This window comes from Anabas testudineus, chromosome 15 (genome assembly GCF_900324465.2).
Source record: "Anabas testudineus chromosome 15, fAnaTes1.2, whole genome shotgun sequence".
NCBI classification, from domain to species: Eukaryota; Metazoa; Chordata; class Actinopteri; order Anabantiformes; family Anabantidae; genus Anabas; species Anabas testudineus.
In genome coordinates this window covers 14,128,124-14,152,573 of record NC_046624.1, presented here as the reverse complement: position 1 = coordinate 14,152,573, position 24,450 = coordinate 14,128,124, and the positions used below count along the sequence as shown (strand labels likewise).

Genomic DNA, 24,450 nt, shown 5'->3' with positions numbered 1-24,450 from the left:
GTACTTAAGAGCACTTAATAATCATGCTTTTATTTTTGGAGGATAAACAATGCAGTCTGGCCATGGGAATACCATGGTGTTAAATTTAATCACCTCTGCAGCTAATCCTTCATCCAAAGAAGTCTGTGAGCACTGTCCACACTGCCTTGCATTACACTTGAGGAGTCTTATCATTGAGCACCAGATAGCTATGTTTACTTAGACCAAACAGAGAAATGAGGAGGAAAAGGGAAAGGATGAGGGAAAACAGAGGGAGCAACAGGAAGGGAGGCTGTGTATGGAAACAGAGATGCATGAGGAATAGAGAAGAAGGGAGGATGTGGTCTATTTTTAGATTCAGATAACATGAGAGAGAAGGGTGGGGGGGCTCACTCCTCTCCTCCTTTTCTCTCCATCCCTTCATTTCCCACATTCCTCCTTGGCACGTGCAACAGACACTCAGGATGGTTCTGTGTGCCCCGAATACCAATAAGAGAGAAGCAGCTGGATACTGGCAGGCTGACATTCTTCTGCCTTCGCCTGTCTGCAGAACAGAGATGAGACAAGGACAGGAGGCGCACACATGCACACTTCAGAGGACACAACAGTCAGGACAGACAATAAAGTGATAAGGACAGAGACTTTGATGCAAGTGACACTTGAACTGCGGAGCAGTGAAGATGATGGATTATAGTCTTTATTGAACGTTTCAGAACAGCAGTCATTCGTGAAGTGATCATCAGGTAGAAACCGTTAATTTAGTGATGCTTCACACAGACAGGTGCAAAGCTACAGCACCTACCACCTACAGCACATGGAATTAAAAAGCCGTCACATTAAAACTTTATCACTGCAGATACACATTTGATGTACTGCACTCAATATCAATGATTACAGTGTAGCAAATGAGGCCACTGGAAAAATGAATGAAACCATTCATGCAGAGCAGCTTCATTAATAGCAGTATTTGTCAAATTATAGACATCCATCCTCACCCTAAATATCCTCTCGGACTTGCTCCATCACAAGCTTTTCCAACTCTATACACTGCTCTGCTGACATTACAGGCAAGAGAAGCTAATATCAACAAATCAAATTAGTCTGTTGCAAGGAATAGAGAGACCCTTCCCACCATGTCCTAATGCATTGTTAAACCTCACCTTATCTTTTTCCACTCTGCTCAGGCTTAGATAACACATTTTATCATTTGTCCAGCACAGGCAGCAAAAAAGAAGAAGCAACGCTGCCAATACACATGTCCCTGAGATATATGGTGGAGCTTTATTGGGAGATGAGAAACACTGTTAACAATGTCCACTCACTGATTTATAGGCTGGGCAGAGAAGAGATAGACAATCTGAATACAGTATGTTCTAGATGTGCGTGGTGGAATATGTAATTTAATCCTTCCGTAGCTGCAAACAGTAAAAAAGAGCAAATGTGCTACTTGAGAAAAGGTACATTTGTGTTAGCAGCTAAATGTATTCAACAAGCAACTTAACACCAGCTGAAAAGCCTATTTCTGCTGACCTGTGGTTTCAATTCTCACCTTGCAGCATAGATATAGAAGTGTAACCCAGAGAGTGCCAGCACACTGTGAAAACACTGATGGGTGTTACAGATGCAACAGGCTTTCAGCAAGAGAGGGCATCGACACACTGCTTTCAGCCTGGTGTTTAGTTACTCTTTAAGTTTTAAAACTACCTGTAAAGGTGGGTAACTGTTATGAAAACAGGCACAAAGTGCTGGGATATTATTCTCAGTTTCCTGTTTGGTCTTATCCATGTTCTAAAACCCAAATATATTCAGGTTACTCTAATGTTAAGACAAATCTCACTGCTTAAAAATATCAATAATAGCTAAAATTCCTTACCATGTAGCTATTCCTGTCAAATAATAGTAATGAAGTAAGAAGCACAACAATGAAAAAGAAGTGACAAGTAGCAAATATTTGTTCTCAAGTATAGTAATTTACTCACCATTTCTTTTTGCCACTTTATTTGTGTATTTGTAAGTGAAAGTTGTTGGTGACAATCGCTTAAACTAAGCTTCTGCACTGCAGGCATTCATGGGCTGAGCAGCACTCTTCAAAGTGTGTGAATGTTTGCTCACTCACCAGCACAGAAATACAGAAACACACATGCACAGATAAACACACTCGTGTTGTGTTATTTGGCCAGCTAAGAGTGTGCTGGACACGTTGTTGAAGTGTTAAGAGAACAGAAGAGATAATCGCATTTGACAGACTGCTGATGTGGTTGTCATGGGGATGCCAACAGAACAGCCACCAGCCACCACGGCAGAAACAAACCAGAGGGCAGGAGAAAGCACATCCATCCTAGACAGCACGGGCCACAGGAATGTCATCTCTCAATTAACAGATAGGACGCCGTTACTAAGAGTCGGTGTCTGAAAATCAAGATGAATAAAACAATGGTTGCCAGGATAAGAAATGCTAGTGTGTCTGGCAGCGTGTTTTTTATTTTATGTAATGGTTATTTCTGAGAAGATCATGCATAACATTGTTTAAAAGTAAACTTTAAGCCTCACTAGGAGCCTGTGGTAGCAGTTGTCAGCACGCGTTAATCGTTTTAGATTTGAGAGTGAGAGCCTGCTCTTATTAGCAAATTATCATTAAACACTAAGTATAGCAGAGGCTGATGGGAAGGTTTTGGAGGTATTTGGCTATTGAACAAAATACTGAAAAAAAATTTAACCTCACATTTTAAACCAAACATCATTCTTTACCTTCCTGTATTTAAATATAACTTTAAACTCACTATTTAGGAAACTCACAACACAGCTGTATATATTTTGTTTATGGCGGTAAATCATTATTTTGCAACCTTTTAACAGTTAAGAGGAAGAGGCAGAAACAGACTGAGTCAAGATGGCGCCTGAGGTTTATAGACTAGGCTGTAGCGCGGATGGCTGTGCTTGCTAAGCCTAACTAATGGTGTGAAGCTGTGAGCCTCAGTAGGCTGCAGGTTGAAGCTGCTCGGCTCAATACAACCTGCAAGCTGACAGTGTGCGCGTCTGTCGGCAACAGTTTGCGTTGAGAAATGCACTGTTTCAGACAAAGGTGAGCCTCCGTCTGTTTGGCAAATGAAAATATATGTCTCAAACATATGAAAATGTACCCTCAGGAACAATTGTTGTTTGACTTTTATTATTTAGCCGGTATTGGATTTGCCTGATGGCACTCAGTCATGGCAGGCTAATCACCAAGACATGATTGCTTCAGGGAGAATGACTCCTCATTGTTCGGAGAGGCACCGAGCTGCAGGGGGACAATCAGGCCAACACTCTCAGTTACAGTTCCAGTCAATTTGGATGGAAAATGCCACATCCATTGGTTGTTTGTTTAGAGAGAGTTCCCAATAAAGCTATGAGTCACAAGTGAATCATTTCACACAGGAGGAGAGATGACTGTGCTCTAGCTGGGTCTAAATACATTCCTCTCTTTTTCTCTGTTTGAGGATAAAAGCTTACTGGAGTGGCATAGGCTCTGACTAGGGCTGTGATGACTTCAAAGAGAGGCGAGGGATGTGAGAGGAGGGGACAGGGAGACAGAGGTAGATGGATGCTTCAATGGTGTTGGACCAAACACTGGAGGCAGGGAGGAGGGGAGAGTCAAAGTGAGTGCACATGTGTCAGGGTGAGTGCGCGAAAGACAAAGACAGAAAGTTAGTGTGATATTGCCAGTACAGGAGAAACATCAAAGGCCTGGATCTGAACAAAAGAGGACATGGGAGAGTGAGGGGAGAGAGGGAAATAAAAGAGAAAGACAGAGACAGGGCAAAGTGTGAACACCAGAGTGAGAGGCAGGCAGAGAGGGAAACTGGGATGAAAAAGTCTTGGGACTGAGAAATGTTTTTACATGTCTAGACAGAGAGCGAGAGGGGGAGAAGCAGAGACAGACAGACAGAGGGGGAGAGAAAAGTGAAAGGATGTTTTGCAGAAAGACTTTACTCTTGCTTCAACCTGCCAAAATACAGAAAAAGGAGGTAATGCATGAAATACTCTGCAAAGAAGATAACAAGGTTTCTTACTTCTGTTTATTTTTGAAGGATCTTGAAGTGCAAATATGATTTTAGCGCTGGCAATGATGTGAGGCCGCTACGAAATGTAGTTTTCAAAAACGGCATTCCTCCAATTATTGTATCTTCCTTTGGCAGAATGCTTTAGTGGATGTAGTCATAGATTTGAGAAGCAGTGACATTTTCAAAAAGGTTAATTTTGCAATTATGCAAAATTAGGTGGTTGTGTCTTAGCTCATGTTTCACACAATGGATCTGATGTCTTTACTCCTCACCACCAAAATTGTATTTACATTGCAAATAATACACCTGTACATGTTACAATAACCACGTTTACAGTTCATCTGATTCGTCTTCACCACAATAGACAAGAAAGAAAATGCTAAAGACTCAAGTGCAGTATATGTATCAAAGTATCTGAGTATCTTATGAGAGGCTAAATGTAAATGTAGATAAGAGGTTTGTACAATAACCAGAAACTGAGCATCTAGCACTTCGAGACAAGCAGACAAGTCGGAATTTATACAACACAGATGGACTGTGTGTAGGAAGGAACAAAGCGTCACCAGCAACAACTTAGGAGTGCATTAGAAGTAGGGACTGCATGGACACACTTAAGATGTAGATGGTGTTTGTAGAGGGTCAGGTGAGAGTGAATGGAGATATACACAAGGTGAGAATAAGGACACAGAGATGTTTTGGAAAGATGCACAGACACACACACACACACACACACACACACACACACACACACACACATCCACAGTGTGCGGTGAATACAGAATGATGCAACAAAGGATGCAGATAACAGCGTAGCTCTACATGCCATTTTCTCTTTAGTCCTAACTATGTCCTCATTAAAGCTGTCACTCTGATGGCAGGTTCATTCACAACTCTGGCTGCCATTCTCCTTGAATCTTTAGCTAAAGGATGAGCTGGAGTTAAATGACCAGACAGAAATGAGACCTGAGTCAGCCTCTATCTTAATGCCCAGGCTTCCTTAGACCCTTATATAACCCTAACAGACAGGACTAAAGACGACAGCAGACATATACAGAGGGGAGAGCTTAGAGCAAAACAGGCCTAAATATCTTTTCACTGTTTTCACAGAGCTGCCCAACGCATCACACAGTGAACTCCAGTGTTAAATCATTTAGTTTACAGTGAAGGCCAAGCTACATTATTTAAATCATTAAATCAGTTTTAAGTTAAGAACCAAACTAATGTTAACCTAAATTACAGTTGTGATTCTGATCATATGCAATAATGTGTAGCAATATTGTGGCTGATCATTCAGTGCCCTTAGCCAGGGTGCTTAAAATGAACCTTATTTTAAAGGAAAACTTTGTCAGTTTGGGAAATATACCCATTTGCTCTCTTGCCAAGAGTTAGATGAGAAGATCGATACCGCTCTCAAGTCTGTCTGTTCAATATGAAGCCTGTGTCAGGAGACTGTTTAACTTAGCATATGACGGAAAGCAGGGAGAAACAGTTAGTATGACTCTGTACAAAGGTACCAAAATCTAGCAGCACCACTAAAGCTTAATAATGAACACATTAACTTTTATTCTGTAAAGTCTTATGTTACAGTTCATATTAATAAGTGAACTTTAGAGGTGCTGGTAGGTTGATTTCATTATATTGGAAAAGTTTTTTGCACTGATTCCGGTTTTTTATGGCTAGAACAAGCTAAACATCTCCGAGGTCCAGATTGGTTTGGATATCTTACTCTTATCTGTCCTTGAGAAAGAGAATAAACGTATTTTCCAAAGCATGGATCCACTCTACAGTTTCCTGCAGAACTACGAACATAGCTGAACTTTGACAGCGAATGTGTTAGAGATAAGTTCAGGATGCATGTTTCATCGCTATGCAGCTGCAGACTGTCATTTTAATGGCTCTAGCACTCAGCCTAAGATCATCTACTGTATAGCAGAAAAAGCTACAGGATTTAAATGCATATTATCTGAACGTCAACATTAAATGCCACTAATGCTGACTAACTACTAATCTGACCTATAGATTAGTAGAACGCCTCCAGTTGCTCATTGTATTTGTGTAACGTGTCACTTATACTATGCCATGGTGCATTATTGTAGCCCCCAGTAGCATGATGAGATACCAGAACTATAACATTGAACATAGCATGTGTCACCACTGTCAGCCCCTCTAATTGGTGTTTAGGTATTGACGTCAGCAAATACAAGCAAAATGGATTAGAACAAAGCCATAAATGCCAATTTTCCAAATTGTCTGCCAAACACCCACACTTTCCCTCAACACTGTGTACAGAGAAGAACACGCATGTTTTCATACACACAGAAGAGAAATTGCCTGGCTGGCAGGCTGACATACAAAGAGCCATACTTCACACACAAAGATTTCTCTCTGATCTGGCAATTATAGACCATCCCACCTCACCCCCTCGTCCCCTCTTTCTCTCGGTCTTACTGATCTTCTGATTGCAGATTGAGGGAGACAGGCAGTACAAGAACCCTTCAATCTGGCTCTTAACTGAGAAAAAGCGGAATATGTATTCAGTTCCCTCTGCTTTATGACTCATGAACAATGTAGGATGGTTGGGAAATTGTTCTGATACCAGGCCAGACTGGTATAGGGTAGATTTAACAAATGCAGATTAGGCCTACATTGGAAAATGCTCTCCAGTGAAAAGATCCCTGCTGAATTTGTGGTAGTGTCAAACACGACTCTCTGTATTAATAATGGCCGCAGTTCTGCATCATCTAACAATGCTGTATTACTGTTGTGTTACAGTCATGCAGAGGAGAGTGAAAGTCTTGTTCCTGCAAAATGATCTCTTGTACACAACCATTTAATCAATTGACAAATCAATAGCACGCACTAATACCTTTGCCCTGTTTGTTATTTCTGTTTGTTCATTACTTCATTACTGAGTCAAATCTCAGTGCAACATCAAGTGTGAAGGACAGAGTTCCCCAGAGCTGAAAACACACAGTGTACACTAACACAAACTATAACACAAAATAATAATAATTCCATGTTTTTGACTGGTGTGACCATTCATATTCTCAAAGCTTAGCTCCTAGTTCCTTTTATACTGTAAGGAAAAGCTATTTTACAGCGAGAGCAGGCTAAAAAACTTTGTTAGCTGATACATAAATATTGGAATATGATAACAGACTAAATGTAGTCAAAGTTTTAACTATGACCTATCGTGTAATATTTGTTTATTTGTTGAATATATTTATCCAAAAACTTTTTTTATAAACAAACTTCCAGTTACATATACAATACAGTTAAAATACATTTCAGTTACTGTGTTAGTTGTATGCCTACTGTGAAGTAACAACACAAAAGTGACAATAATTACACTTATTATTATTATTATTACTTATTATTATATGTTATTAATGTGAGGTTGTGTCTCCCCATTGTCTGACATTGGCCCCGCGCAAGAACAACAACATCAACATACACTCTTTATGCATCTTGTGTTAAAACAGAAAAGACCAAGCTTCACCGGAGAACAAATCCCTCAAAGATGCACAGTATTGACATTGGCATAATGCATTAGAGTATAAAACATTACTCTCCTACATTGACTAAAGATAATAACAGTGTGACAGAATGCTGTGTGTGTGTAATGGAAAAACCAGTGCAGAAAAAACAGTAAACATACAGTATAGGATTGATGGCCCTATACAGACATAGAGCCAAACTGGCTGCTGGAAGAACAATTACTGGATGCTTGTCAGCTGCACAGATGTAAATAAAAATGGGCCGGAGCCTCAGCTGTCAGATTCAACACCAAAGAAGACGTTACATTATACTGCATAAAAGTGAATTCTAATTATTTATTTTCTTGTGTTTTAAAATGTATGTTGTTTTCTTGAAATGTATTGGAATTTTTTCAGTCCTGAACTCTTTTCACTTTGTTAAACAACTGGTGGAGGTGAACACTGTTTTGAAAAGCTTCCTCAGTTTTATGTGGTGAGAGAAACAAATGAAAATTTCCAATCAAGACATACGTCACTGTTTCTCTGTCACAACACAAAACCTGCAATGGAGAACAGCCAAATCACTGCCATTTCTAAGGGTAAGTGTGTCAGAGATATGAGAATGAGGTGTCTGTTAAGAGACAGATTTTCATTTGGGAGACTGGTAACTGTGTCTACATCTCTGTTAGATTTTTTACTGACTAAATCAAATTGTAAAAGACTGGTGAGTAGTGTAGTTTTTCGCTTTCTGTGGATGAAGTGAACATGGAGAACACATCAATATTTTACTGTCCATCTACAGTATAGTGAATATTATATCTGATCATTTTAACATATGTTAGTTTTCTTTTCTTTCCCTTCCCGCTGACTTGTGTCTGCATGCTGACACGCAGATGCGTACATGCACACACAGACAGAAACACAATCAACACATAAAATCGCACATAAAACAGTGGCTGATGAGAGAAGATGTTCTCTTCTCGTGCAGAGTGACTGTGAACTTCACCAGAAGTGTTTCAGGCTTCCATAAAAAATTCAGGACTCTCTTTTAGCAACATTCGCCCTACATACAGCATACACACAAGCTCACACATGCATCACAGCATCATTTGCGGTGCATAAAAAAAACTCACATACAATGTAGAACACTCTGCTACACATGATGATAGAAGCCTGACATGGTTCATGTGTGAACACTGAGACATCATAAAGCCTTTTTATGGCTATTCATTCAATCTATCCACTGAACATTTTATTGGCATTTCTTGATGAACTGGATGAGTCCTGACAAGACGTGTTAGTGTCTTCCCTGTATTCACATCCTCCATTCATGCATCCATCCATTAGCTATAGCTCTTAATCTTTTAAAGGGTTGCAGCAGTGCCGAAGCCGCCGTTCTCAACTGACATTGTTGCGAGAGGTGGGATACACTCTCTGGATTCATGTAGTAAGTGATGAAATTTCCAGGTTTCTCAACCGACTGTGTCACTAAATCAGTCATCACAAATCCAGCTGTGTGTGTTTGTACTGTACATGAGTTTCTGCACATGTTGCATGGCTTTTTGAAGTGTGTGATGTACTGGTGAGTTTCCATTTTCGAAACATCTATACGTGCATTCAAAGAAGGTGCTTGTGTGCATATGTCCTTGAGGAGAACAGACTTCTCTCCAGCAAGTCAACACCTCAGCTCAACCATCCATTTTCATTAGGCCTTAATGACAGGACTGGAGGGGTGGATGGGTCAGAGAGATTGAGAGCATAAGGATATAGTTACGCTCCCAGTGGAAAGGCTATCCAACCACTATCTGCTGCCCTCAACTTTAAAACTCCTTATGTTGACATTATATGATCCTTCTACTTCTACACTGCTGACACATTGTTAACTCTTGACTAGATATGATAGCGTAATATTAACATTTTAAAAGCTTTTCCACTGTGTATTTACGATATTGATGTACAAGAGATGCAATGCATAAAATGTTTTACTCTTTCAGCTCAGACAATGCTCTTACTATTGCAGTTTGAATTAAACCCAATTCAGAAACTCACTCCAATTTCATCCTTGTTGCCTTAACTGTCATATTGCAGTGTATCTAGGTCAGTCAGTGCACAGACCCAAGCTGTGTGTGATGTGTGGAGAAAAGTGAAGAAGTGGATATTAACATATTAATATGACCAAACAGTGCTGCAAGTCTAAAAACAGCAAACTCTTCAATTTAAAAAAACAAAAAACAACATTTATTGTTTTGTTGATTGCTTTAGGTGAATGCTACAAAATATATATACAACTTCTTCCTAAATTGCATACTTGGTTTAAGGAAACAGGACTGTTAGATCAATAGCAGGAGAAAGGAAGAGCCATCATGTGTAACTGAATAGCTGGAAAGACCTCAAGTCAATATTTTATACAGGATGCAACTAGTTTTCATGCCTTAGCATAGTTGATACAGTTTCATATTAAAATGTAATTAAATAAAAGACATTACTTCCTCCACTGTCTCCATCAATAAAACTTACAAGGAATGACAAAACCAATAACATCCATCCATCTCCATTGTCCTCGGTATCTGGCCTACTTTCTAGTTTACAAAGCTTGTTGTCTTGTGCTTGGAAGATCCTGGAAATTGTGTCTTAGAAAATAGCGAACGCTTCTTTCTGCTGCACTTCCAGCAAATCTTGTCCCACACTGGCAGTAATATTACCTAACACACTGAGTGCTATAAAAGACCATCAATCTATGATATCATGCTAAGCGTATCCGCTTCCTGGTGTGCAGAAGCTGTCGCAGATGGAATGGGAGCATTCGCTGAGGGGTGAAGAGAATGAAATGAAGAAATTCACTCAATGCTTGAGTCATCCACAAGTAAGATGAGAAAATGATCGCTTCATCGGCACATGTGAGAGCGAAGCAAAGCGTTACACTTCATATCAAGCAACGAGACATTCATGTTCATATGGCTGCTGTTGCTCTGTTGTGATACACTATAGGCCTGGACTTTATTAAAGGAGAATAAAACCTGGGCTAAGTGATTTCAACACTGGATTTTATGTGCCCAAGAAATCACATGCACATACAAGCTGGTTTATACTAAAACAGATCAGGAAAAAAGTAGTATTACACAATAACAGTGTCACCAAGTAACAGAAGCCTCTCCTGATGGCACCAGAAGCAAATTTTCAAAATGGCTCAGTTGTAGGTTAATCTTAAATTTGTCTGTTTTTGTTCAGTGAGATAAAAAGGATAACAGCCAAATCAGTGCCCACACCCTCGTGCAGTATATCTATATTTCACACAACAGGTGTTAAAGCTTCTATAAGATAACTATAATTGGACCTCAAGCGTCAAAGTAAACAAATGTTAACTTCCCCACGGATAGTTGTTTCATGAATCTGTTTCATGTTTGGAGCAGTGCGGGATAAAGGTGCCTCAGCAGTGGGACATTTCACTCCCCTCCCTTTCTCTAATTCTCTAATGTAGTAACAGATTTAATGGTGAAGAAGTACACCACTTCCAGGGTAATGAGCAATGCTTTAAAAGCCTTTGGCTTCCTTTTGGTTACATTAATGTCAGTAATTTAAAATCCAGTATATCATCAATAACAGCTGATGGTTTAACTAGAAAATGCATGTGCCGCACGTCAGCATGTTTCACTGTTTGTGTGTAGCAGGGTGTCTGAACGTGTGCGTGCAAGTATGTGCTGAATCTACGTTACATGTCACAGATGTTTTGACAGAGAAAAATGCACGTTCTCCTCATTCTGTCATTAAACCGATGTAGCATTAAGAGCCTAAATCAACCATAGCACAAGAACACTGTCTTGCCATTAGGATTAGCAATTTGCATGGCACAGCTCGTCGTCAAGTAAATTGATGCAAGAGGAGAAACACACACGCTCACGCTCACAAATCCACACATACACGTGCAGACTAAAAATAGCAGCTGCCTTACCTTTCGATACACTATCATGTTGGGGGACTCATCCGCTACCCCGTTGGTCCCCTGCCCGCTGCTGTTTGTCTGTGCCATGATCCAGTCAAGTAAATCTGCCACAGGAAATGTCAGGTGCTCCTGTTGTGGACAGAATTGATATTTTGGTCCATCAAAAGAACAATGGAGCCTGAACGTGCTTTGCCCCTACCTTGCCAAGAGAAGAGAACAATTTACATAACTTTTGGCCTGGATCATTTTTCAAAATATTTGACATTTCCTACATGGAGCAGATGCACAGAGCTCCTATTTGGCTAGAATGGATATTTTCACATTTCACAAGGTCTCACAAGGACATTTTTTAGGAAAGGGGCTGATTTTGCACAGTGTGTGTTTACTGGTAAAATGTGAATTTCCCAGTGAAGGAGCCAAAAGTTCAACTTGAAGAGCATTATTCCACGGAGCTACCTTGCAGGACTGCTATCACTCGTTCTCAGATGGATTAATTGTGTCCAAAAATCAATGTCTGAAACAGTGGTAACCGTTTAGTGTTTGTTGACATCCGACTATTCAGCCGCAATTCTCCCGTCCTGCGTGGCACCCAGGATAAAAGCATAGTAGGATTGCAACAGCGAGATAAAGTGAGGTGAGGACCCGGGCACTGTCAACAGTAAATGCAGTAAAACACACTGTCCCCGGAGGAGGTAGGCTACTCTACAATGAAGCTTAGACACATCCACTCGGCTACAGCAGCCATTGTCAAAACGTGCAAGACTGTGCGAATGTCACGGACACCGTGTGCACGTTACAGCTTAATCATCTGAGTCCCATTGTGGCATCCACACGACATCCTTGGGAGGTTGAGTGTGCACACTACATAGCTCATAGCATGCAAACAGCGAAGTCATGTAACCTGCTCTTAACACGAGGCCGTCAGCTCTACTACACTGTTTTTCTTACCACTATGCACTTCCCGATTCAGCACCTTGGACAGCTACCGAAAACCGTCCGCGCCCGTTATCGTCTCTCTTCTTTAATCACGCGTAGCGCGTAAACACACAGACAACACAGCGGCATCGGTCACCGGAGGAGAGAGGGGAGGGGAGGGGGGCTCACCTGAAAAAGCGCGCAGCCCGCTGTAGGACTCCTGAATCCGTGCAGAGGTGAAAGCGTGGTCCTTCGCCTTCAGCGTGTCAACTGGCAGACATAGGAATGCGAGGATTATTCATTGGCGGAGTGAAGAGGCAGGCATTCGGCGGAGACTTGGTGTGGTTCAGCTATCTGTCTCTATCTCTCCTCTCCTCTTCTCCAAGCGATGCTCAGAAGCCCGAGCGCGCCTCCTCCGAGCGCCGAGTACGCGCATCGATCTATGGCCAATCGTGTGTAAGGAATAAATTACAACCCGTTTTGGAGACATGCAGCTTTTTTTTTTTTTTTTCAGCTCAAATTGTACTGCAGTGATGTATATGCTGGTTTACTGCTGGTGCTGCTATACGGGATGGAGCAGACTTGCAGTATGTTGATACTGAATGTTGAACCTATAACAAGCATTTAACGTGCTCAATGTGCCCTAATCAGCAGTTTATAGTAACTTCAGCTCTGATGTACTTACACTTTACATGAGTATTTTATTTTTATTTTGCCTTTCATTTCACTCCACTAAAAACTATACTTGCACTGTTGTGCTGTAAAATGCACCAGCACACATTAAAAAGCTATACTCCTAATAAATTAGTAATAATAGTTGTAATGTAAGCATTTGCGAGCATTTTGCTGTTAATGCTTACAAGCTTTAAAGTTAAAAGTTAAATGCAGGACTTTAACTTGTGACAGAGAATATTTCTTACTTATAATTCTACTAGTAAATGGTCTGATTGGTCCTCACATCACTCTCATTTTACAGAATTCATGTGACATTATTTTTGAAAACCTATGGACGACCCCCAAATCTTCTCTGAGTAAAAACTCTCCTGATGATGAATAAATTGACACAATGCTGGTTCTCCATGACCACTAATGACATACCAAACTCTGTAGACTCTGTAGTGTTACAGTATATGAGGATCTGGTTGCCAGGCCACTCTCATTAGAGCAGTCCTGACATATTTTCAGAATTATTTCTTAGTTTACATGTGCCTTGTTAGTTCATTGAGGTGGCAGAGTTTCCATTTTAACTCAAATGATCAGAACGTAATCATTAACATGAATATGCTACTGAGGCACAGTTGTTGTTATCAACTCAAACAAGTGCAAAACTGCAACTGAAACGTTGCTTTATAATAAACAAACCTCAGTGTTAGACAGCTGCATTGTGAATAAATGAAATACAATCGTTTTATTTATTTATTAGTTCAGCTGCATTTAATTTAAATTCTGGACTTGTATTTTATAAACATTTCTTCCAAATGACACGAGATCAGTGCTGCAGAGATAAGTTAATGAAATTATAAATAACATTTCTTAATTTGCTGTCATGTTTGTCTGTGAGGTATGAAGCATTACAGGCGTGAAAGATGACAGATGTGACGCTTCTCCCTTTGTACTGTATGTTTCTATATGTTTATATTATTTGCTCTGCAATGACTACAGTTCATACGGTTTCTGAGATACGGCGTCCTAATTACAGTAGTGTCCAACCATCGTGGAAGTGCTCTATAACAACTTGTAAGAATAATGAATTACCAAGTGAAACAGCAATACATGTTACAGCCTTTGGGGATAATGGGTGATGGCTAATGCTCATATTTCAGCTGGTCTTTGTGTTATTTAACTTTCATCATCATCTGTAGTTTTTTAGCTGAATGTGTAAACCGGTCTTCAAAACATTCAACGTTTCATACTAAAATAGAAAGATAATAAAAAATAAATATATTGGTAATAGATCAATTTAATTTAATGAAATCAACAACTCAAAGGTATTTTCCTAATTTACTTTTAGCAGATTCAAGGTTTGGGAACGGTATCTGGCTCTGCTGTGACAAACTAACGCAACATCTGATATCACTACACCTAAAATACTTCTAGGAATATGGCTGTCCACTGAAGTTTCCCATGGGTTTAGGTTGTGTAGAAGGTTTTCAGTCATGACAGTCAATCACTACAATGCTTTAATCCTGGAAACTACTGTAGATTTACTTCATGGATGCAACTGGATTACAAGACTAAAAACAGAACTGGAAATGTTGGTGTCATAATGGGTTCAGATCTGGGCCTCAGCAGCCACATCGAGGCAATACTTGCATCAGCCTTTTATCATCTACAAGTAGCAACAATTAAACGTTTCATGCCCAAAGACATTTTTAAAGAAACTCATTCATGTCTTAATCTCAACTGAGTGGACTTTAGCAGTGGGTCCGTGGTTTTCCCAGCAGACCACTAGACCCCAGCAAATCTATTCAGGATGCTACTGCAAAAGCCATTCTTACATCTTTACACAGGCATCAAATACAGCTTTGATATGCTTGAACAATATAAACCCTAATGCCCCTTAGAGGTTTTAGAAGCAGTCAGTGTCTCAAGTCAAACAACATGTTGGATTTAGTGATTGTGCTGCACATAGACTGAACCTACATACATCCCAACATTAGCCACTTTGAAATCTAAATTAAACAATCGTCCTTAGTCTCTTGTGCCCTTTGCTGATTATATTCACTGCTGCACTTCTATTTCCTTTATTATTATTTGGGGATTTTGGAAAGATATAATACAGACAAAATTGCTTTACCTTGTTATTATATGCCAATAATTTAGCCTCATGATGATGCCACCCACCCATCTTCCCTCACCCTGACCCCTCTAAAGGCTCCCCTGTTTACAGAATGACAATTACAGCTGTCATACACCAGAAAGAACAATGCAATGCAACATAAGGTCGGGTTACCCAGTATTTCACTGTCTGACTGTAATAACCTGGGCTCCAACCATCAACATATAATTTGTCAAGGTTCGTCCAATTCAAGTCCCATCTGTTAATTAAAGGTCAAACAGCAGTCAGAAGAGTGATTGGGCAAACAGAATGACATTATCTCAAATGCTGTAGGCCTAAATAGTCAAGCTCATATCTAAGTGATTCAAGCCACAGCAACAGACTAAAGGCATGCAGTTTTAACATCTGCAGTTTTAATTTTTATTTTAATTAGTTGTTGTTTGTCTGGTGTAATGTCTAACTTATACCCACAGATTTGCAGAGACTTGCAGATATTATAGCAAGTCTCTGCTTAGATATGTGAAGTAGGTGTAAGGTGCGATATTAAATGGATGTCATGAACCGCAACATTATATCACAACCCATTAATACATTTTTTCTTTTATGGGTTTTCTTAACAGAGTTATTTTCACAAACTTAGCTGTGCCCATTTTGTTTTTCTTTTTTTATTGTTTTTTTTTTTAATGTGTACTGTCCCTTTAAGTGGGTTGCTTAAAAACTTCAACTCCCACAATGCACCGGCCCGTTCTTCGTCGTCGAACAAAAAACACGGAAACAAAAGAAAATCCGTTTTTCAAAACAAATACCACCGAGTCGAGATAAAGTGAGAGGAGTTGTAGCTCACAGCTGTCAAAGTTAACACCGCAGCTTCTGTCACCTCGCCCGAAAGATCTGCTATGGCTTTGAAAAGAATACAGAAGGTAAGAGTAATCGTAATCCTCGGTTTAATTCAACAGAAAACTACGGAAATGTGTCCTTAACGTTAGCTAGCGTTACCATAGTTTGATAGCATGTTTGCTAACCTAGCTAGCATGCTCGATTAGGTCAACAGCATTTAGTACATAACTTTACTCTCGGTAATAAATTCAGCTTTTCAGCCAGCAAGTCCATTGTTAATGCTAATGCCAACGACATTTCACAGAGGATTAGCGTTAGATGAACACTTAAATTAGCTAACTTCGCTGCCAGCTAATATTGACCTATATCATTAACAAGCGAAAGCACTTCACAGTCAGTTCTGGCTACTTTTCACTATTTTGGGAATAATTTACGGTTTTAAATGAAAGTAAATGTTGGTTTTCTTATAGTCATGGGACTACAGTGTTCTTAAATTGTTTGTTTTTACAGGAGTTAAATGACTTGCAGAGGGACCCACCAGCTTCATGTTCAGCTGGACCTGTAGGGGAGGACAGTAAGTATGAGAATATTATAATCTCATAATTTACTTTATTTTGTTTTTATTCTGTAATCTGCCACTGCTGTCTCACAGATTGTGTCTTCATCTTTGTTTCTTTTAGTGTTTCACTGGCAAGCTACCATCACAGGACCAGTGAGTATTTTCTGGACTAGTTTCCTGGATGTTTTTTTTTTTTAAACCAAGCTGCTTCTGGATCTCTAGACAATAGTGTTTTATGTTGACTTTACTGCCCTTTCTATTCTGTATGGAGACCTGAGACTGGCACACTCTAGTGCAGTGTTATTCACTGAAGTCAATGGCACTATTGAAACAAGGAAATATCATAATGTCTCAATACACACAAAGGAAATTGTAAACAAATTAAAGGCAAATAATTATAATATAAATGTACAGTTGTTCTCTCCACAACTAGCCAGTAGGAAAAAAGTAACAATAATTTACCCATTTCAGAATGACAGCCCATATCATGGAGGAGTATTCTTCCTTTCTGTTCATTTCCCGACTGACTATCCTTTTAAACCACCAAAGGTAAGTTTATTGTAGAGGTTGATTAGCTCAAATGTACATCACCTTGTTATATTTATGTTGTCCAGTTCTTATACTCTGTATATTAGACATTCAGTAGTGAAAACAGTTGTTAAATACAGTGTTACACAGAAGATCTAACCAAATTTTAAATATTTGAACAATTCTCCCTTTCATTTCCACAGGTTGCCTTCACAACGAAAATTTATCACCCAAACATAAACAGCAATGGTAGCATCTGCCTTGACATCTTGAGGTCACAGTGGTCGCCTGCACTTACAGTGTCGAAAGGTAACTAACATTTACATGTTGACTGCACAGTGTACAAAATTACAGTGGCACTATGATCTGGTTTCTAATTAACATTTACTTTAAAGACCCAATTGGGGACATATATGTTTTGACAAATGTCATATGTCAAAGATGGGTATGTCACAAAATACCAAAGGTAGCGTTGTAGTAAAGTTACGGTCATTGTGTCTGGATTCTTCTAAACATTCCAGGAACATGGGTAATTGGAGTTTAATGACTCACTATGGAAAAATAAACCTCTGCACCCCATGTGCTTTTGTTACCTTGAAAATTGTAGGTTTTGTTCAGTATAATTGTAGGAGCGGCCAGGGAAGGTGTGGCTTTCAAGCATCTGTAATAAAAGTTAAAAATACACTTTTTTTTCATGCACCTTAATGCACTATGATATAAAGGTTTGTTGAGTCAGAGTCAAAGCACATCCATTTGTTTTTAACTTTTTTAATGCATGATGAAAGAAGGTTGATAATTTTATTCACATCTTAATTTGTTTTTTTTTGTTTTTTTTAGTGTTATTGTCCATATGCTCTTTGCTGTGTGACCCAAATCCAGATGACCCACTGGTCCCAGATATCGCACACATCTACAAAGCAGACAGGCAAAAGTGAGTATGAAAGCAAAAGAATTTGCCAGATGGGAAAAACATCAATGAGTCAACTATTCTTCAGGAACCCTGGTTTTTCTTTTCTTCTTTTTTTTTTTTAGGTACAATAAGTTAGCCAGGGAATGGACTCAGAGGTATGCAATGTGAAGGACTGGGGGTTTCAAAAACTATGATGCATCTCTGAACACCTCAGAATGTGAGAGTTCTGTTTCAGCTGCTCATCCACACTGATTATAGTTGAGGTATTTTTTACGCTTGAAGCACTTTCTCTACTCAGACTTGAATAAGCTGCATTTACTGTATTTTATTTTTCCTGAAATCTGCATTGTTATTATTGAGATATTAGCAGTGGTGAGAGGGCTTGATTGTATTTTGCTTCTAAGATATTTATACTGTACAAGACTGTACTAAATTTATTTTGCATTGTTTTGCATTAAAATTATTAATCAACAAGTGAATTTCAGTGTGTTTCTTTGCACTATTTGGTCAAACTGAAAATATGAACGAAAATATGAACTATCTCTGTTACTTATGAATGTTTGGGTCAGTGTTGTTTCCTACAAGTTAACAAATCAGAGGCTTTTATTATTCACGTGGCCACTAGATGGTAGCCTTTACTTTTACTGTCCAATCTTTTTACATAAGACATTTTCTCTCCTGGATCCACTTAATATTTGTTACATTTAATTCAGACTGGGTTGCTAAATAGTGTCTTGCTTTAACAAAGAAAGGAAGCTGAGAAGAAAAATCCTGTCCACTAATATCCAACCACCTATTAATCACCTCTGGTTGTTGCAGCACAGTTGCTTTAAATGGGGAAAGTAGTTTTTTTTTTTTTTTACAGCAGCTTATTTCTCCTTCAGATAAAATTGCAAACACTCTCTGCCACCTGATATTAATGCAAAGACAGATATACACGTATTTAATCTGTGCAGGTCTTCCTGTGATGAGACCTTGTTTTGGTGCCGACTAAAGTGATCACTTTTCTTGTCCATGTAGAAGCTGAAATGTTGGCCCTTGGCTTTTCAGCTGTCACCAACATCAACTATGTTACAGTACTTACATAGTTAGATTGTTGATAGCTGAAAGTTTTAAGTTACATGGTAATTTCCATCTTTAATCCCAGATTTTCAAATGATGCAGTTTTTCATTGCAAATCAGCAAGAAATGGAGTGAGAGGGAAACATTACCCTGCAGCTCTGTGGTTATTTTGTATGGTAATGACAGCGCCATCTGTCAACATGGGGTCTCCTGAAGAGTAAAGATAATGATGGTGGTAAAACATCACTGGTCCGCCGGCCTCTTGGCGCGGAGCACAAATCACAAACACACTGGAACAAATGTGAACAAATGTAAAATGTGAAAAATTCTGGAAACCATTTGGGCTAAAACTAAAAATGTATATACAGAAAACTGCCTTTAGCTGTGACATGTGCCAGATCCTGAGAATAACCAGAGTCACGTGTCCTCAGTGGTTTGCAAACCTTTTGTTGTATATTTTACCAAGTCATACTTTACCATAGACGACCTCCTGTATCTGATTTACTTTATTCAGTATCAGCATGTACACAGCATCTTTTATTTTAAGGTGGTTACAGCTCTGTGTTTTTTCTTGATGCAGACTTGCCCCACATTGTTTTGGTTTCCATTTCCTGTATTGCTTCCTTCTACACACACTCAGGATGTGTAGTGTTTCCTTTATAAACCTATAAACCGGTTACATGGAGCTTTATTATAAACTGGCAGCCACACTGGGAGACTACATCTAGTGTTTTTACATTGATTCTTAAATATAATTTTCAGCTCATAACAACAAATATTTGATTTTGTTTGCTATGGGTGAGACAGATAAACTGTGTACTCATGGGGTGACACAGAAACACCAACTGAAACCAGTGGATTGTGGAGAACTTGTCAGGAACCCAGGGGGAAGTAGATGCTCCAAAAAAAAAAAAAAAAAAAGTGTTTCTGGGAGGAGTCCCGTTTTTTTTTTTTGTAGTATGACACGTGAAACTTTCCCGAGGAGTTGCTTGGGATGTTGGCCGTGCGCGCTGTGTTGCTCCGTTAACTCGGCAAAGTCCTTCCAGCGAGTGGACCAGTGCGCGCCCGGCTGTTGTTAGACGTGCGCCTAATGGGGGAAAACGGAGGATAAAGTTCCCAAACGTTGAAGGCTTTTGTTTCAGCTCACTCTCACTCTGAACCTAACGCAGTGGCCACTGGAGAAGTTGCTGTGCAGCGCAATGGCTGCCCAGTGCGACACTTTAAGCGGATACTTGCAGCAGTCGGACCAGGGATCCAACAGCGAGCGCAGCGCCGACTCTCCTCTCCCGGGATCAGAGGAGGATCTGAGCGGACCACATCCGCTGCCAGATCCGGAGTGGACTGAGGAGAGATTTCGAGTGGACCGCAAGAAGCTGGAAGTTATGTTATTAGGTAAAAAAGAGTAATTAAGTGGGAATGAGTGATATTTTTTGAGTATTTGTACTTTATAGTGGGTTTCCAGCTTTATCCAGTCCACGTCTGTCGTTTCTGAGGCTTCAGCAGCCTTTCGACGGCCTTTTGTTTATCTTGGACGTATAAAATGACTCTTTAGCACATATTTTATGTAAATGTGTAACTTAAAACTTCGGGGCTCTTTGTGGGAATGGTCAGGAAACCTGGCCGTGCCATGTGCGTGATCCGGAACAAATCAATTAGGGGCAATTAAGCCAAGTCAGCGTGGACTTTCAATTAGCGTCAAGTGAAGTTAGTCAAACTGCTGTGTTGACGGCGGAAATACGTTGTCGAGTTTACAGTAACATGGGCGTACAGGTTGGCAAAAGTAAAGTTTGAACAGAAGGTCGGAGAGGTCAGTGCTGTGGGTGAACGATCAGTGATGTCCCGTCGTGATGTGGAGGTAGTAACACGCACCGACCACCAGCTGGCGCTACATAAACTCCCATGGCGTCTATTGTTTGTAGACTAAACTGAAATTGACCTGAACATGCAGTTTACTTACTTCTCAGTTAAACAGTCTGCAGAAACAACTGATGCAACAGCTTTGGCAGACTTGAACAAAAATGTTTTGAAAAGAATCTGAGAGTTGACAAATAATGAAATGAAAAAATAAGCTGCTCCACAATACACGAATAAGAATAAGGTTTATTAGAAAACGACCTTATTTACTTTCTCATTGCATTCTGCCTCATAACTCCCCTTATCTCATCCATCAAATGTCCTTTTTTCATTTGCTGGACACAATCGCGTTGGTGTTTCCTGTGTGCGTGTTTGGTTTTGATGATCAAATTGATTCAGCGTGTGATCTCCTCTCTGGTGACGTTCAAATGGCACTGAACAGTTGAACAAGCGATGACAGGCTCATAAAGGGAGGCCAGGCCAGGCCAGTCTCTGCTGAGAGGTCTCTGGAAACCTCGGTTGAGGTCATTTATCACACTCCTAGGACCACGTGAGTGTGGAATAATATAGCATTAGGTAAGTGGGCTGGATGCTCCATCAGCTCCACAGATGAACCGTCAGAGCTGAGACGCAGCCAAACAGACCCTTAGGAGGAATCTTATGGGGGGGTAATCGCACTGCATCTGGCATTAAATTTTATTACAGTGAAACCTGCTTATCGGTAACATTTAAGTCGTGCTTGAAGATTGTGACTCGCTTTTGGAGGAATCCTCGGTGAGCAGCTGGTGTTGGAGTATATTTATCTTTCATCCTATACACACAGGCGCACGCACGCATGTAGTTCCCCTAGAGAATGTCCTGGTTGCTCTCTCTTGCTCCAAAGTACATTCCTTAAAGCTGCATGTCATCCCCAACCCTTCCAGGAAAACAACTTAACCAGAGGCCAGCCCGAAATCTGAATATCCCAGACATACCATACGCCACGTCATGCAGTGTTCCTCAGTGTCATGCCTAATTTATCCAGTTTATTGCGCTTCACACTTGGATATTTTGGTCTCATCTATGCCGTCATCTTGTTTCTCAGTTGCTGCTTCATGACATCACGGATGACATTGCTCATGTATGTCATTTGGCTATCGTCCTCAGTCTTCAGAAGGAATCCTGGATGCCTGGTTCCATCTTATTTAGCTTGCTTTTCTCTTGGTGGACAATTCTAGCAGCTGTTGACTTTTGCACATGATGCACTTATAAGTAGAAAAAGCTACAGTCATGGTCTAGATTTATTAGAACTCATTGGATCAGACATCCACATCTCTGTTTTGCTCTGTAGCTGTAGGTGTAAATTCAGATCCTAATAAAATAGCTCTTTTAGTCTCATCCACTTTGGTCAAAGATCTGTAACATCTGGCTGTGTTTGGATTGGACGAGCTGTAGATTTTGACATGGTACAGGGTGTTCTGGAAAGCCAGAGTTGGGACCAGAATGAAATAATTTAATGTCAACTCCAATGTATTCTTAGTCAGTGTTTTATTACCTGACACGATATCTCCAGCTTCTCTTGTTTCCTGGTAGATTAGGTGTGCTTGACCCCTTAGCAAAGAGCCACAGGTCAAATCCCACGGTGATTACCTCCCAGACAGCACATCTGAGTGTCTCAGCTTCGTGTTAGATCCAGGTTGTACGTTGTATGTGCGACTACACATTACATGTGTATTTTAGAGACACAGACATTTGACAGACTGGCCATTTAAAACTCAGATTACTACAGATTACTGTTATTTGTACAGTTACTTGTAGATTGTGTGTTTGTAAATTCTCTTATTTATTCTCTCTCTTATGGATAACACATTCCTGCCTTGTACTTTACTCCATGTACAACCGGGGTTTGGTATAAAACACAGGAACATTTATTTATTTTTTCAATTGTGAACAACCATTTAAGCAACTAAATAGAGACATAAACATTATAAAAAATATTAATATGGACAGTTAAATGGCTACAACTGATAATTTTCATCATCAAATAATCTGACACCTACTTTCTTGATTAATGGATTAACCCCCTTAGTCTATAAACACTCACGAAACCGATGTATACTAGAGTTGAGAAATATTACATTGAGTTGTCATGTTTTATTTTTGGTGCACTGATTCAGTTAAACCGCTCCAGTTCAATTTGATTCAGTAAACGATAATCAGACTATATTGATCAGTCCTTTTATGTTTTACCTTTTTGTTTTTTTTTAATCTCAGTACATTGTTAAGAAACTGATTTTTGATGATGATGGTGTGATGCTGGTAAACGGTAGCTAGAACGTATGCTCCTGTAAATGAGTCTGCTGCTTGTGTGTTTACCAGGTTCTGCGCTTTTCTCGTGGAATTCCTGGCTGAGAGTTTGGCTAGTTGAACTTTTACAATGAATTATGGAGGCCTCTCTGCTACTACAGGGGCAATAAGAAGTCAGCCCTCATTTGAGATGTGCACTGGCCTTTGTGAGCTGTGTTGCCTCATGGAACAGTTGTGACAGTACAGTGAAATCTCTCTGCTCCCAGTTTCCCCCCGTCTGGCTGCAAGATACTGCCATTTGAAAGGATTCAGGAAGTTGTCACTTCTTCAGAAACAGAATCGAGTTTTAAAATATTAAATCACTGGCTTAGACCGTATGAGAGATGACAACTGATAAATCACTATAATACCTACAGTAGAACATTTTTCAGGCTCAGTTTCAGAAGGATGATGTACATGTAGCGCTCTGCTATATGATTTACTTTTTATGAAACTGGTCATATTTTAGTTGACATTTTTATACATATGTTAATTCAGTTAGTTATTTTGGGGTCTTTGTGTTTCTTTTCATCTTCATTGTTTTCATACACGAGAGGATCAGAATATTGGAAACGGCTCTGTTTAGTCCACCATTAACTATGACCTTTGTGCTGAAAGTGTTTTGTGTGGCACCAGGTAAACTGCAGTAACTGAATGATGTGCCAGACAGACCAGCTGTGGTCTTTCTGTTGAGTGTATGGAGTTTATGGCCAGACCAGCAGGTATATTGGCTTTTAATCAGTGTGAGGTGTTTTCCTAATAATAAACCTGCCAGCACTCATAAGCTGCAGGAAAGGGGTCAGAGTGGGATGAAGTGGTATAGAGGCATATAGTCAAGAGTTGTATCAAGTCTTGAAATTAAAGATGACCCAGAAGCATCATGTGCTATGTCTCACTCAACACTGAGGAAAATTCCAGCATGCACACTTAAACTTCCCACTACTTTGAATCAGCCATATTTTATTCACTCACTTTGGCACAACCCGCATGAGGAGAAAATGGAAATTCTTGCTTGGCAATTACAAATTTACTGTCTTTCATGTTGGCAGGGAAGCAGGCTCCCAGGCTTAGATCAGTCAATAGAGTGTAAAGTGACAACAAAATCTCACCCTGACGGCCATCTGGGTTTACTGTTGTACTGTTGGCACCGTGGAATGGCTCAGGATCTTGACACAGACATAAAAGCTTCAAAGATAGTTTTATGTGTATATAGGGAACAGTGCAAGAGAACTTTTGTACCTTT

The 24,450-nt window shown here is 39.9% G+C and overlaps 3 protein-coding genes across 5 annotated transcripts in view; 2 read left to right on the top strand and 1 right to left on the bottom strand.

Moving 5' to 3' along the window:
* rgs7a (regulator of G protein signaling 7a) overlaps window positions 1-12,704 on the bottom strand; it is a 42,140-nt gene extending 29,436 nt beyond the window's left edge. For 2 of the 3 annotated variants that reach the window (XM_026355944.1, XM_026355946.1), the window contains exons 1-2: window positions 12,543-12,704; window positions 11,448-11,567 (exon numbers count right to left, since the gene is read on the bottom strand). In XM_026355944.1, the coding sequence (XP_026211729.1) occupies window positions 11,448-11,525 (78 nt within the window). In that variant the 5' untranslated portion in view covers window positions 11,526-11,567; window positions 12,543-12,704. Of the gene's footprint in view, window positions 1-11,447; window positions 11,568-12,386; window positions 12,450-12,542 lie in introns of those variants that run through there. The other variant, XM_026355945.1, reaches the window with a different exon arrangement.
* A 3,190-nt stretch (window positions 12,705-15,894) lies between these two features.
* Window positions 15,895-18,435, top strand: LOC113158774 (ubiquitin-conjugating enzyme E2 D4-like). Its single transcript, XM_026354988.1, has 7 exons — window positions 15,895-16,052; window positions 16,480-16,543; window positions 16,650-16,681; window positions 17,000-17,077; window positions 17,260-17,365; window positions 17,894-17,987; window positions 18,089-18,435. The coding sequence occupies exons 1-7, from the start codon at window positions 16,029-16,031 to the stop codon at window positions 18,132-18,134; spliced, it is 444 nt and encodes a 147-aa protein (XP_026210773.1). The 5' UTR covers window positions 15,895-16,028; the 3' UTR covers window positions 18,135-18,435.
* Window positions 18,436-20,021: 1,586 nt separating this feature from the next.
* The window catches only part of LOC113158773 (protein bicaudal C homolog 1), a 48,646-nt gene continuing 44,217 nt past the window's right edge, over window positions 20,022-24,450 (top strand). Inside the window, exon 1 of the mRNA XM_026354987.2 lies at window positions 20,022-20,420. Coding sequence (XP_026210772.1) covers window positions 20,228-20,420 — 193 coding nt within the window. The 5' untranslated portion in view covers window positions 20,022-20,227. The remainder of the gene's footprint in view (window positions 20,421-24,450) is intronic.